A 16,471-nucleotide genomic window follows, 5' to 3' on the forward strand; every position below is an offset into this window, starting at 1 on the left:
TAATTTATGGAACTGCTTACGTGCACCTAAAATACTACTTTGTAATGTCTCCAAATAAGCAAGTGTAACATCAACTTCCCTTCTCCCTTCTCAGGAGTATCTTTTGTGCTTGCTTTCTTTTCTTTACTGGAAACAATGCTTGTTCTTCTGTGTCATGCTCAGGAAAATCCCATGTTTTCATCTTTCTCTTCTCCAACCTTTCCCCAAGTTTAGCACATTTAACCTCTTTTTTATTTCCCTAGACTGTCCCACTTGTCTGTTTTCATATTCCACTGCCGTGTTGGGGCTTAGCTTACCCCTATTCTAGACCATTAAAATAAAGTCTACATGACCTGCCTACCTCCTGCTTGCTCCACTAAATGCATTCCTTCTCTGCAGCAGGACTCATTTATCTACAAAGGAATTTTTTTTTTATGGTACTCTCCTGTTTAAAATCCTTCCGTGGTATTTCATCACCCATATTAGGATTACAAGCATGACTGTATAGATGCTTTTAGATGTGGCCCCTGCTGCTTTCTCCTTTCTCTCTTCTCTGTGCAATTTACACCCTTTTATTGACAAAATTGCTCCCATTTCCTGCACTCACACATGCACTCTTCTTTTGTGGCTTTGTGCTTTCCTTGAAGCCCTGTCGTGATCTCCTCATCTTTCTTCACCTGCACTTACTCATCCTTTAAAACCAAGCTCAAGCACCATCTCTCACAAAAAGCCTCCTATAAAACCCCAGTTAGCCTAAATCCCTGTCCTCTGGGTTAACTGAGTAATTGGTGCAAATACTATACTTGTTTCTTAATTTTTACTGTAGCTATCTTACCTTACATTGAAGCTATTTAGAGGAAGAATCCTATTTTATTTACTTTTCTCCCACAATAGTAATTAGCTCAAGGCCCAGAAATTGTCCAATTATTCAAATGTCCAAAAGCAATATTCACCTGTTACTGCTATCAATATTATTGTTTTCCACTCTAGTAAATGCATATCTTGATGTAATCAAATGAAAAGAATATGCATATTCAATACTTAATAATGTTGTGAAGAGAAGAAATTCAATGGTGAACATTCTCCTAACAAGTTAACTTCAGCTAAATTCTTCAATAACATCCCCATTATATTTAAATTAGAATCTTAGCATCATATACTTAAGTATTTTTTGATATTGAGGCTATTGGACAATATTGAATATTTGGATGACAAAATATTATACAACAGCTTTTATATCACATTTCACAACTGAAATTATGATGTCATATGGAGCAATATAAATCTCTAAATTCTTACCAGTAATAGAAACAATTTAATGTTGATTAAATGATACATTTTATACTGTGGATTGGGAATCCATGTCAGAATATGATATTTTTAGCACTAGCAGGAAATGAGGATGAAATTTATCTGCTCTACCTCACTTACTATAAAAAGGGATGTTGAGAACCTCAAGAAATTTCTTATCTAATCACATATTCAAGGTTCATGTCAAAGCTAGACCTTGGCTCAGGTAGGTTTTCCTTCATCATAAACTTCTATTTTCTTGTTTAACAGTGTAATCCAAGGCATGTGGGTTAAACCTGAGCCTGCATAAACACAAGTATATGTACACACACAGCCCACAATGTGGAGTCATTACATAGTAGAAACTTTTTGGTCTTACTCTTTCCACTTAGACTATTAAAGAATATAGATGATTCATTTCTGAAATTCATAGAATCCCTATGAAGATGTTATGTAACATTCTTTGCTATTTTGTAACTTTTTTCCCAGATTCCATCTAGGAATATGTAATAAAATAGAAGTCTGAAAAATGATTTCATTTCTAGTATATGGGAATTAAACATTCAGAAGAAAAAAATGAAATGAAAATAGGAATAAAAAAGAAACTTTTACTTGATAGTTGAAATTGAATCAAGATGTAAATGTCCCTCTCATTGTAAAGCCACAAACTATTAGAGCATTAAAATACATAGTATCCGTTCCTTGTAATAAGACTCAGCTGATCGTATTTACCTTTACACTCATTTAAAATGCAGAAATCGGAACCCTTCGGTTTTCTATGGCCTGAGAGTATGATTTCTGAAAATAGCCTTTATCACCTTTTCCATGTCTGAAATCTGAGAGTAATTCTTCAGAACAAGGAAATGAGTCAATGCCAAGTATTCCACTTCTACTTAAGATTCCAAAAATCACATGTGAATTTGTATTATTCAAGAGGAGGAGAAATATTTTGTGGCCCAGTACTGAAAACTACCTCAGTGTAGCTAAAGAGTTTTAAAAGACAAGAGTACATATCCTTTTACATAGATAGCTACATGTCACATGCAACAATGTACAGTTAAATTTCATCTAGAAATTTGTTTCTGTGTACTGCTAAAATTCCTTGATAATAGGGAATGTTTGTCTTTGAGTTCTTATAATTTTCATATGGTTCATGATATAAAAGTTAAATAATTACTTTTGAATAATAGTTGATGTATACATATGTGTTTATATAAAGAATCCATAGGTCAGCAAGTATTTGCATATACAAAAGCACATAAGTGTGTATAAATATGCAAAAATACATACATATTTAAGGTATGGAAAATCAAGATGCATCCACATATGTGCACTCTCCTTACAGCCTCAGTGTTTTAAGGTCTTTGTTGCATACACAGCTTAATTCTCTCCAAGCCCTGAAGAGCATTTGAAAAGAAACCCATATCCATTGCACAGCCCCATTGATCCCCTAGGAACTGGAAGACACATTTTCCCACACTTATTTACATTTATTTACAATTTATAGAAGTTGATTTTTAGCTATTAACTCCTAGGCCTGGAAAATATGAAATTTATGTCAAATCTATACTTAATACAAGTTAGCTATTTAAGGGCATTTCATTACCATACTACAAAATACTTTTCTACACAGACCATAGCATAGTTTTCAAGAGTTTTAAGCCAAATTGTTATTTGAAACTTTTTATTAAAAGCAAGCAAATGGATATTAACTTTTGTAAATGTGGCAATTTGTCTTTTAACTCAGTCTTAATAGGTACAGGAATACACAGACTACTTTGAATCCCCTTGGAATCAGCTTTAGAAAACTGGATAGAACTTTCTGGAAACAGTATTGGTGGTGGGTTTTGTAACCTACTGCTATCCAAATATAGCATTGCCCAGGAGCCATGACAATAGTTAGGAAGTCTTTCTTAGAAAATTATTGAGGACCATTGTTTGAAAGGAGTTGCAAGAGGATACAGTACATATGAGATTCATCACTAATGTCAGTAAAGCAGTGGTACAAAGAAAAATATGCATGAACTATGCATTTTATTGAATACATATATATTTATATTCAATGTATAGAATGAATATATGATATTAAATATTTACATCCTATATAGTTATATATTCTATAGATAGATAGGTAGATAGATATTCAACATAATTTATGGCTAAATAGATTTAAACTCATAGCACATAATGCATTTGGGGGGGTCTCTACATTTAGGACAAGAGATTTTGAAAGATAAGCAGAAAGTTGAGTAAAGAGAAAGAGGTAAACAAATGAAAGACAGGAGGAGATGCAAATGAGGTGTGCACTGTAGTCCAATATTCACTATGTTAAACAAAGAAAAGTACGTCTTTCCCATTGGATTTGACTGAATCAAGTCATTACTTTTTTTCTTTTCTTTTTTTTTTTTTTTCTGCCAGTCTGGGCTTGAGCTCAGGGCCTGAGCCCTGTCCTTGGACTTTCTCAAGGCTAGAGCTCTACCACTTGAACCTCAGCACCACTTCCGGCTTTTCTATATATGTGGTACCAAGGGATCGAACCCGGGTCTTCATGCATGCTAGGCAAGCACTTTAACCACTAGACCAAACTCCCGGCCCCAAGTCATTACTTTTTAAAGTTGAAAATAAAAGTTTTGCATAAAGTTTTTCAAACCTATTGACTGAAAACAGAGAAAACACAGAAGCAACAACAACCAGGGCAAACTATAGAGTAAATAAAAGTTCATCTTAATTTCTTTTTTTTTTTAAATTTTTTTTGTGTGCCAATCCTGGAGTGTGAACTCAGGGCCTGAGCATTGTCCTTGAGCTTTCTCAAGGCTAGAGCGCTACCTTTGAGCTACAGACTGCTATTGGCTTCTATTTTTCTATGTATGTAGTACCAAGGAATTGAACCTGGTTCTTCGTGCATGCTAATCAGGCACTCTAGACCAAACTTCCGGTCATAAAGTCATCTAAATTTCTACAATATAAAATGAGTTCTTAAAAATTTGCCCAAAGATTAATGTTTATTTTTCTTGTTTAAAAAATACTTTGAAACTGTACATCTATTGTGGAGATATTACCATTTAAGTAAATCAGAGTGGGAAGAATGCCATGGTGTCAATCATGTAATTTTTATGAAAGTTTTCTGCAATTGAATGAGGCAGGAGAAACTCGATCTTGCTTCTGGGGTGGCAAACAGCCCACCACTGTTTGATAGCTAAGTGCCATGTCCTGCATCTTGTTAAATGTAACTCAATCATCTTGAATTCAGCAAAAGGGGCTTTATTTTCATCCTGGCACTTCACTCTTACAGCAGACTAAAGCTTATGTTTGTCTAAAGCTACGACATGACTATTTCTATAAAATAATTAGTGACATTTGAACCCCTTTCTGATAGATTCAATTTAGAGAGAAACTAAGTGGCTTTCTAAATTTATTGAATTCACATTTCAAAATGCTTTTGAATGCATTCAAAACACACTATGTTTAAAGGAGCACAATACTATGGACTATGGTTTATAAAACATGATTCCTTCTTTAAGATCTATGTAAGTCCACTATTCATCTATGGTTAGAAAGTTTTGTTGTAGACTCAGTCATATGAATGAAAACGATCATTCTACACATATTATATCACTCCTATCTTCATACATTTGCTGTTACAGGATTTCCAATAACCATTATGAGAAATAAATATGAATCAACAGTAATGTATTGATAGGAAATTAAGATATCGATAACAAAATTTCTTAGGAAGCCCAAGGACATTTGTACCTGTCTATTCACATATGTAAGAAGCTAGCAATCATATATTAATCATTGTCAGGCAATTTCAGCACATAGTTATATGATGATGTTAAATATAAAGGGAAACCATTCCTGTTGAAACTATTACAGCACACATTCCATCAAGATGTGAAATTAACTTATTTACCAGCCAATCAGGATTCCCTTGTGATCTGAAAACAGCATGAAACGAAACTTGTTGAATTGTTAACACAGTAAAGCGTCCTGTTGACCTATGATATGTAATGACTTAAAATATAAATAGTGGCAGGAGATATTCCCATAATAATTGTACAGGTGTTTCACCTGCTGACCTTAACATCTCTGCTTCCTAAAGTTAAGTATGACACTTCTATCTGGAGAAATAATTTGCTCTGAAACATAAATACTAATGCATGAAGCTTATACCCCAGGTTATTAAAACCCACCCACATGCGGAGGATTTAGTACCAGTAATGGATCTTCATGTAATTTAAGGCCTGATTTACCAGAAAAGATGCCATTGCTTCTAGCATAGACGCAAGAGGTGAGGGGTGGAGAATCCCAATCCACATCTGGCCAAGTGAGTCACCAGCAACTGGTTAAGTGGCATAAAGCTGATCTCCCTTCCTTTGCAGCTGTCTGCTGGTCAGCGCTCATTAACAAGCCAGCTTCATGCCTGGTAGTCTAAGTCATGGATTTTTATGATGCTTACTACCCTCTCTTCTCTTCATGCTTCAAATTAGATAATGTTACATTTTATGCTCAAATTGACTGTACTAGAGAATGTTATTTTGGGGTACTTGTCATCTCAAATGCAATTATTAAGAGACAGCTTTCCAAGCTGCAAAACTAATAGCAACTTTACCATTCCTTTCTTTTCACGTCAATTTTAAGCCCCAACTTCATGTTTGTAATGGTTCTCTGCAAATTGTTTTCTTTCCCTCAGAAATGGTATCCCTAGAACAAAATCTTCCTAAGATCTGCATTTTTCTTTCCACTATCTACATTGCCCCTTACCTACATGGTTAGTTCTAATGTTCAGATGTTTGGCTACAGGCTGTGGTTTTGTTCAGACTGTACATATTTGGAAGCTGAGTTACCTAGGAGCTTTGGTCCTTGGAAGTTCCTGTATTTGGCAATGATAACATATATCTGATTTGACAGCTGAGATGGGAGAGAGAATTGAGTGCATTTCTTGACAAGGAAATTTAAATTTATGTCACCCTGTGACAATTAGGATGCTGTGATTTAAACCTAAACATCTTACATCTTAGAATGCAGTCATTTTTACAAATTGTACTTTGTTTCAAAAAGTGTGCAACCACCATTCTTAATTTTTAAAATAGAAAAGTATAATTGATTACCATTTGGAAACACTATACATTTAGAAATCTTCCAATATTCATTATAATTAACCTTTTTATTAATAACATGTTTTAATACTTTAGAAAGTATAGTAAATACAAGGGAATTCTTCCATTTCAAAAGAAATTTAGTTATACAAAACTAATTAAAGAAAAACTGAATTTTCTAAGAAGTACTTGGATAGAGCAAACATACGTTTATGAACTATAATAAGGCTACTTTTGTTGTATTTTAAGGGAATAGAAATTTCTTTAATATGTATTTTGATGCATACTTAACACAAGAACATGGAAATTAGTGTAATTATCTTTGTCAAGGAGAATTTATATACCAAGCAACTCAATAGATTTGGGAGGATTCTGAGGTACAATATTTTCCATAACAAACATAATTTTTCCTTATTCTTTAACTCATTCATGAATAGGTTAAGTTTTCCTCTCAGCCAAAAATTATGTTGCACACTATAAAATAGAGAAAATAGATTTTGTTCTTTTTGAAATTGTAACTTACTTAGAAAAATGATTAAAGTAATGAGTTATTATCTATCTATCCATCTATCTGCCTATCTGTCTTTCTATCCCAAGTACTATTAAAAACATGGGGAAGGAGATTCAGAATGTGTTAAAAGTATTGTGAAAAATTATGCAAGAATGCATTAAACACACAAGCATAGAAATAGAAGAAAAAAGAGAGGAGAGAGAGAAAGAGACAGAATGCATAATTATATCCTAAGTCCTTAGAGTCCCTAATGTAAAATCTTGATATAAGCAGATTGGTGTGGTAGAAAGTAATAGCTCACTGTCATGATTAATCCAACAAAATATATGAACAATTTGTCATCAGGTAAAGTCTTCCTTGATACAGGAGAATACATTACTAGATAAAATTAAAATCAATACAGAAAGAGATGAAAAGAATATTGCAGTAGTGATGTATAAAAGTTATTCAACCTAACATTCACTATATATATATATGTGTGTATATATATATACATATATATAAAGATTTATAAATGCCCTACATGACTTGTGGTAGAAAAACAAAAAGATAAATTGGCAATTTCATGGTTTGGAATGTATATCACTAAACTCTAAATCTATAACTTGTTTTTCATTTATTGTCAGTTTATATTTGTGTGTGTGTGTGTGTGTGTGTGTATGTGTGTTTGTGTGTGTGTGTGTGTGTGTGTGTGTGTGTGTGTGTGTGTGTATGCCAGATCTGGGGTTTGAACTTAGTGCCTGGGTACTGTCTCTGAGCTGTTGTGCTAAAGTTCTACCATTTGATTTACACCTCCACTGAGAGCTTTTCAGTGGTTAGTTGAAGATAAGAATCTCATGGTCTTTCCTATCTGGGCTGTTTTAGAATTATGATCTTCATCAGATCTCAGCCTCCTGAGTTCCTAGGATTATAGACAATAGCCACTGGCCTCCAGCAATAACTTGTTTTATAAGTTATAAAACAAAACAAACAAAAATCTTGAAATGTTGTTGTATGAATGGATACAAGTGAAGCAGTAAAACAAGGGTTATATATGAAATGTTTCAATAGATTATTAGATTTGAGTAAAATGAGAGCATTAATTTTGTGTTGCTGAAATCAAATTAAATATCCTGGGCACTACACCTTTATAAACCTACACGACAGTTCAAGAGATAACCCAAGCATCTAGTTTGATTTGTTCAACTGAGTTTTACTTATCTAAGTTCTTGTCTCTTTGACTCAATGGAATTAAAATACATTCACAGCATCTTTAAATTTACAGAGATTATTTTAGAACATGAGAACATAAAAGTAACTGTTCTTATTAATACTTAATTGTAGAAAAGCTTACTACATCAACCAAGTACAATATAAAGTTTTAAGTAGACTTTATAGTATGAAAATTTAATGAATAAATGTATGTATTTTTTGTTGCCTTCACTTGATATCTATGTTATTATTCAGTATAGTTACCATGTTGCACTATTGTAGTAAAATATATACTATATCACTTCTACAAACTTATGCAGTGAAAAAATATATTTATCACTTAAATTATAAGTAAACTAGATAATTTTATATTGGTTAGCACATTATATCAATTCATTTACAGTGTTAGCTGAGATAATACAATTGAATATTCAGGGTATATTTGTAGTATTATAATTGGCATTCCTGCTGTTCTACAAAATACAGGATTACAAAGCTCAATTAACTGCTGGCAGTTTCTTTAAGTCAGTAAATACATGTATTAGTTTTTAGAAAAATAAAACCTGGAAGAGCCACATTGTCATTTATGTCCTCAACTTAAACCTTTCCAATTCACTTCTGTAATTCAAGATGCAAAGCTTGACATCCTCAATGTTATTTCTCTTTGATAAAACAGGGAAAAGAAAATGAATTGATGTTGACTGATTTTTCAAAGCGATTAATTCTATGGATATGCCCTAAGGAAAAAATGGAAAATTTCATTTTCTCCACAAATCATTGTCAGTGATAAAATATATTGTTAACTAATAAACAAGGTATGTCCTAATCTCTCCCATAAGGTGACAGCTGCTTTATAGCCAAGACAGTGAAACCAAATCTGTAATATAATTCTGCACCCATACCACAAAAGAAAGTGGGGAAGGCGATGTTGAAGATTTGTTCAAATGATGTGTTTTATGCTTGAGAAAATATAGAATGGGGAAGGATAATTGAAGTTTTTTTTTTTCTTTTTTCTTCTAGCTCTTGACCTTTGATGAAATTTGTACCCTTGTCAAGCAGAACATACTGTGCATTCTGAATCTCTAGCCCCAATTGCATTATCAATATAAAAACCCTTTTAAGGAGCTGTAGTTCTAGTCATTAACATCCCTGTTTCTTATTGCAATCCGGTCTAAAAACAATAAAAAGCATTTTTAAGTCTCTTCCTAGAATATAGAGAAGGTAAAGACACACTTAGATTGGAAGGTAGCTATTGCTCTCCACTATACCACCAGTGCCCTTCGATTAGAGGTATAATATTTTCTCTGTGATTAACTAAGGGAAACCCATGCCTGTCTTTGAGTCTGACACAAAGTGCTCCTTCATAGGATATTGCCAGTTTCTTCACTTTGTTTATTTAGAATAGATTTGCTTGTTTGTATACCCATCAAGAAGGTGTGTGAGATGCCTTTACTGAATGCAAATACCTAATAAGTTCCCATCCTGGAACACAGGGCAGCCAACCTGAGGGTTTCATTTGTATTCCACAGCTGCTTTGCCTTCCTCCTCACTGCTCTCATCTGCATGAACAATGGGATTTTTGTCTCACTTGAAAACTTTCTTGTTCATTTTAGGTTGAGGTGGAGACAGTCACTTACAAACAAGGCAGGTATTGTCAGTGTTTTGTTGTTTGTAAAATGTCCTCATACTCGAGCACATAGCAGTCCCTTACCAGCTAATCTAATAAGGAAACCAAGATAGTGACAAACTCATTGAACAGAGAAACAAGCTACCACAATATGAGACTTATAAGCAATTAAAACATTGTTATATACGATAGATTTAAGAAGCTACATTACAAAAGAGTGTGTTCACAATAGAAGTGATTAATCATGTATCCAAGTCTAGATTTTAGTCACTTTTTGCATCCTGGGATATGAACCTGAACTGACATTCTCCAGTCATTGTCTTCCATTCCCAACTCCAGTGCACTTACCTAAGCAAAATATTCCTCCTAGCTGAACTAACCAACCTCTCAAGAAAAGACAGTTCACAATTAAAACAATTTTAACTTCCGGTAGTCTTACTTAATTTCATTTCTCTTAAAATTTTCAGTCACAAGTAATGTGATACTTTGGTCAGTTTCCAGTTTTCTTTTGCATTGATGTAATATTTATTATTTCAATTTATTTGAAAAGCAAGCATTTTCCCACCAGAAGTGTTACAAAAATCAATGAGGAGAGCCGGGAGTTTGGCCTAGTGGTAGAGTGCTTGCCTAGTATGCAGGAAGACCCAGGTTTGATTCCTCAGTACCATATACATAGAAAAAAAAGCCGGAAGTCGTGCTGAGGCTCAAATGGTAGAGTTCTAGCCTTGAGAAAGTCAAGGGCAGTGCTCAGGCCCTGAGTTCTAGCCCTGGACTGGCAAAAAAAAAAAAAAAAAATCAAAGAGGACAGACAAAGTTGCTTTATGAATTGCTATTCCTGAGGGAATGAACTGGGAAGGGAGGGGTTAATGATTTTATACACGTGGAATTCTCTTTTCATTTTACCCATTTTTTCTCTCAGTTCAGACTTTCACAGGTTGCTTATACTAAAAGCATTCACGGTGTCAGATTATGCAAAGTATCACTGCATTTCTGAAACATTGTTTTTAACCCCCAGTTCCCATTCTTGCTACAGTAGTTCTTACACTTACTTATCACTCTTGAATAGAACAAAGAATAGTATACCAAATATATATATAGTTCTCTTACTTAAAAAGGTTTGTTCTGATCTCCGAAAAACTTTTTTACTCCTGTAACTCTCTTTGAGATATCAAAAATCAAAAATCACCTTGGAAAAAAATAACCTAACATTTATCTGTAGAGATTATTACATTCTTGGTCATGTCTTTTAGGAGAATTGATTCACTACGGTACTCTGAAATTCCTAACTGAATAATCTCCCTTAAAAAGGTCATCTCCTGCTGTGGGCCACAGAAGCTTCTGGGGAATTACTTCCTCTAATCACAATACAATGAGGGTTGGAGAAGAAGTGAACTTATTTAATCACATTTACCATAACTTTGAGTACATTTTATATGTGTTATCTTTCAAATACACTAAAAATACACTCGCTTTATATACTTTCACGTACATACACAGCAGATGTCTTTACCTGCCACTCAGATTGACTTCAGATATTTATAACTTAGTAATTGGAATGTCATCTCACCAATTAGAACAATTTCTTCTTTTAAATTACAATACATAATATTTTCCCTTCAAAATCTTTCATACTAACAAATGTATGTATATAAATATACATGTATGCATACATATGCACACATTATACAGGTATATACATATATCTCCATTCTTTCATCCAGGAAAGGAAATGGAGAAATACTGTGACATATGTCAGCTCTGATGATACAGATCTTTTTTGAGTGAGTTAAGAGTTACTCATCCTTTGTGAAGTTAGAAATGCTGTTTCTCTGGAATTGCAAGTACAGCATCCAGAAAGTTTTCATTCTTAGTAATTCATGACATTGTAGAGAAGTGTAAATTTTAAAGTGCCTGCTTTATTTGACAAAAATGTATACACCAGCATCACTGTATTAAACATTTGTTCAAATTGGAAACTGTGGCAGGGATAATTAATAGTTGAAAACATGAAATGTTAGGAGACATAGGGGGCTCTAGCACAGGTAGTCTTAATTGTCATGTAAGACATGCATTAGCAAATAATTGAAAATTAAATGGTTACAAGGAACAAATTACTTCATGTACAATTAAGATTGTTTACAGAATGGTGAAGATACTGTTTCTGGCCTTTTCAAATATACAGGTTTTTTTTCTTCTTTTCTCCATTTTTAATAACAATTAATATGTGTGAACTAACTACTTAGAATTAACCTATGACACTTATTCTGTCTTTAAGTTTATTAATCTTGCTTTGGAAAATTAAGACAAAATTTTAGAAAACAGATATAATTATTTGGGCTTCAAGCCTTTGGGAAAAATACAAAAATAATAAAAATGTAGAGGATTAGGGAACAACCAAGCTCTAATAATATACTCATTTTTTCAAAATATTTGTGTTTAAAAATATAGAGGTGGTTGTGCTATCTAATTCCAAGCATCAACACTAAATTATTTGTTATACAAAATAAGATAACTTCGATTTTTCAGTTCAAAAAATTTGTATTGAGCCTTTCTTTTCTTATGGAGTCTGCAATTATGGCTATATTTTGTATGAATTTACTTTCAACTTTTTTTCCTGGAATATAAAAATAAAATCAATATTAGAACCCAAGTGGAACTGATGGAATTGTGAGATTGCTAGTCCTGCTTAGGTTTGATAAAAATAAGCTCATTCTTCTATTCTAAGTATTGAGAAGTACAGTTATAAATGCATTAAGGCATTTAAAGTTAATGAAAATGGTGAACTATTTAAAGGTCTTAAACAATAATAGGTGATGTTTCAAAAAGATAATTCATTAGCTGGATGCTCTAAATAATCCTGGAGTGACATGAATTCCTCTACAGAATAAGTATCTATAGAGCGTAATCCATGGAAGACAGACAAGCCTCTTGTCCTGAGCAGTCTTAATCCATTGCCCAGAGCATGAAAAGTGCACAGGATAACAAGAGTGGGAATCAGTAAGATCAACAGTATTTTTGGATTTATTTTGTTAACAATACTAACTGATCAATAGACTTGCAGAAACTGACAGATACAATAAGATCTGCTTGACAAATCAATCTAGTGAAATAAAGACTCTTCTCCCCTTTCTCCCACTCTTTCCCTGTAGTTCCTCCCACTCAACCTACAGACACATAAACAAATAGGAAAGAGAGAAAAAGAGAGAGAGAGAGAGAGAGAGAGAGAGAGAGAGAGAGAGAGAGAGAGAGAGAGAGGAAGAGAGAAAGAGAATATTGTAAACCCAATTGGTCTGTACACTTTAAGAAATGAAGGCTGCAGAGACTCAGGATTTTTGATTGTTTGTTTATTTGGTTTGGTTTGGTTTTTTAAATTAGAAGTTGAAACTAGTTCTGGTAAGTACTTTGTTTTTTGTTTTTTGATTTTTTTTTGTTTTGTTTTTAATTGTGTGGCTGAGACTCAGCTTCTCTTTTCTGTCAAGAAATGTCCATATATGAAGTGAAATTATCTCTTCTATATTTCAGTGGGGGAGGGGGGAGAAGGGTGGGGCAGAGAAAGAAAGGAAAATTCTTTCTTGCTATGTTTTATACAACTCCTCCCCCCAATTGGTATTATAGTAATAATAATATCAGCTCTGGGGAAGAATAGAGGAAAAAATAAGAGACAATATAGACACCACAGACACAAGTCTACTTTGAAAGGAACTAATGGTGTTTGTATAAAAGTATGCAAACTTGCATGTGTTCCACAGAAAATTTAGTAATCATTATATACTAGCTCGTGAAGACATGGGAAATAGTCTGTGTTTCTTTCTTTCTTTTTTTGATGCTGGTCTTTGACACTCAGCAGGGACTTTTGTGAACTTTGTCATCTTCCTCTGCCCTTTAAACCAAAACTAGGGAAGTGGCTTTAATTAACGAGATGTGGTGCATTAAAAACGTAAGCCAGAGCATTCCAGAAGCTGGAAAACCATAGATGTTTTTAAATTCTGAGTATCCTTTTGAGAGTCCCCTGTTGTAATTTATAATCCTCAGTGGACCTATATTTGTCTTGAACTGATTGTTGAAATGGGCTTTACTAGGAATTTCTTCACTGAGATTGCAGTGAGGCAGGGGAAAGCCAGTGGTTGAGCCTAAGGGGGTTGGGAGGAGGGGGTGATCTCTACTAACGAGGCTTTAAAACATTCAGTGGTTAAAGTTATACTGATGAGAAGATACTACTCTCTCTCTCTCTCTCTCTCTCTCTCTCTCTTTCTCTCTTTCTCTCTCTCTCTCTCTCTCTCTCTCTCTCTCTCTCTCTCTCTCTCTCTCTCTCTCTCTCTCTCTCTCTCTCTCTCTCTCTCACACGGATTGTAAATTACGTAGGTAGCAGAATTCAGGTTTTTTTTTTTTCACCAAAATTGCAATCCTTCCTAAAAAAAAAAAAAAATTAGCTATAAAACAACGCTTGCCTTGGGAAGTAAATTTATAGCTCCATGCCTTTCATAGTCAGGCTGGAGTGTTCTGCTCCCGGCTCTAATCTCTAGGAGATGTTTTTTGCATATGTTGTGTGACAGGAGAGAAGGGGAGTGGGTTGAGCTGCCTGCTCTCCCATTGTCAGCCGGTCTAGTGAGTGTTGGGGAAACCTGCCTGTGGCCTGTGGGATCCTGTGTCATCTCTCCCTACATGTGTGCAGGAAAAGTCCGCTCTGTTCACGGGTTTCTCTCTCTCTCTCTCTCTCTCTCTCTCTCTCTCTCTCTCTCTCTCTCTCTCTCTCTCTCTCTCTCTCTCTCTCTCTCTCTCTCTCTCTCTCTCTCTCTCTCTCTCTCTCTCTCTCTCTCTCTCTAGCTCTCTCTTGCTCTTGCTCTCTTGCTCTGGCTCTCTCTCCCCCGGTTCCCTCTCTCTCTCTTTCTGTGTGTTTCCCTTTCATTCTGCTTCCCAGGAGCCGAGTGAAACAGAGACCGGGATTAGAGCTCACACCAGCTAGCAGAGGAGCGAAGAGCATAGATAAAAGGAACTGATCCTTAACCACCACTGCAGCAGCTCTTGTTATTTTTTTTTCTTCTTCTTCTTCTTTTTCTGTACAACAGTTGTACCTCATTATCCGGTGCCTGGCTCGATTTTTCTTTTCCTTTTTTTTTTTTTTTTTTGAGGGTTTGAAGTTTTTGTGCTTCAGTGACTGTTACAGAAGAAGAGGTGCTAGTGTTGCCATGAGGTCTTGATTGTCAGCATTTATGAATGAAACTGACCTAAATCACCTGTTACCTCCAGTTTCCAGATTCTTTGAACTTCTCTGGCCGCACAATACAGGAAGGAAGAAGACTAAAACAGCAGCAAGAACGGCAGCTCCTGCAGCATGGGCTGGTTCATTGGAATTGTCTGTCTCTTCTGGGGAGTGTTACTTGCAGCGACAGCAAACTATCAAAATGGGAAGAACAATGTACCAAGGCTGAAACTATCATACAAAGGTAAATCTTTCTTTCTTTCTTTCTTTTTCTTTCATGTGGCTAGCTTAGTAGTGTCTCCCTCCCACCCCCATCCCCTTCTTCCCAGCCCAAACCAGCAAAGCTTTAGTTGAACCTGAAAATCCTGTGTGATTCTGTGTATATGCTCTAGATGATTTGAATACTTCTATTTAAAAAAAAACATGTCTTCTGTTTGATATGTGACAACTTAAATGCAAACAAAGAACATTTAATTACATTTGTGGAGAAGAGCTAGCTGCATGCCGTGTACATGCTAATCTGTATATGTTATGATGTCTTACAGTCCGTTAATTTTTATGACTTTACTTTCTTAAAATATTTCTTTACACAATATTTATGTAAAAGAAATAGTTTCATTACGGAGGTATACACCTTACCTTTACTGATTGACATTGAATTTTCTTAGTTTTAGACACTAAATGGTTAATCGTCATCATGAATATTCAGTTTGTTCAAATCTGACAATCAGATGCTTAACATAAGCAGCAGATTATGGTTTGCCAAGAGAATATAAACTGGAGGGAACAGACTAGTTTTTCCACAGTGTGTTAGAGTTGTAGAAAAGGCTGTATATTTGAGTAATTGGTGTAAAGCTTGCCTTGGAAATATAACGTTATTTAATTCTATTTATCCTTCAATGAGGCTTGAGGAGAGATTCTTTTCTAGATACATAGATACTTATATTAACTTCTTTTTTGTAAAAAAGTAAAAATTAAAGGAAGAAAAAGACCAGCTTTATCACATGGTACTTTATTTGGTTACAGTTTCATATACATGCTCCTTTTGGATTTTAAAAGAAATATGTGATTCACATGTATTTGGATAGATTTCATAGACTGATCTGTCAAAAATGCTAAAATTATTCTAAAGTGATATTATCACTTTTACTAGCAAAAAAAGAATTTCTGTAACTCAGGTGTTATTTAATAGAGTTGAACATTAAACTGTTCTAACTCAAGTAGTTAAATTCCCTAAGGTGTTGATTTCTTATGATTCTCAGGTTTCAAGAATTAGGGGGTGGAGTGGCAAGAAGCTTTGATTATGTTACATTTTAGTTATAAGTAAAAGAAAACTATAGAAATGTCTCTTTACTGTAAAGCCAGAAATATGTATGTATATATATTTAATTTTCACATAATGGGAACATTCTTTTTGAATGATATAGTGTGAATAAGGTTGTCAAGTAAGGAGAGAATGTAATTTTCACACTCTGGATTAGAAAATTGAACACCTATTAATTATGTTTGTTTGGATTTAATATGCACCAGATAAAACATATTACATCAGAAAATAATTTTTGCTCTAATTTTTT

At 34.3% G+C, this 16,471-nt stretch overlaps 1 protein-coding gene across 2 annotated transcripts in view; it reads left to right on the plus strand.

Moving 5' to 3' along the window:
* Positions 1-16,471, plus strand: part of Sema3a (semaphorin 3A) — a 415,318-nt gene that overhangs the window by 192,905 nt on the left and 205,942 nt on the right. For both annotated transcript variants that reach the window (XM_090332888.1, XM_090332889.1), the window contains one exon: positions 14,945-15,141. In XM_090332888.1, the coding sequence (XP_090189014.1) occupies positions 15,030-15,141 (112 nt within the window). In that variant the 5' untranslated portion in view covers positions 14,945-15,029. The remainder of the gene's footprint in view (positions 1-14,944; positions 15,142-16,471) is intronic.

The sequence above is a fragment of the Megascapheus bottae genome, chromosome 5 (assembly GCF_031878675.1).
Source record: "Megascapheus bottae isolate mThoBot1 chromosome 5, mThoBot2.hap1, whole genome shotgun sequence".
NCBI classification, from domain to species: domain Eukaryota; kingdom Metazoa; phylum Chordata; class Mammalia; order Rodentia; family Geomyidae; genus Megascapheus; species Megascapheus bottae.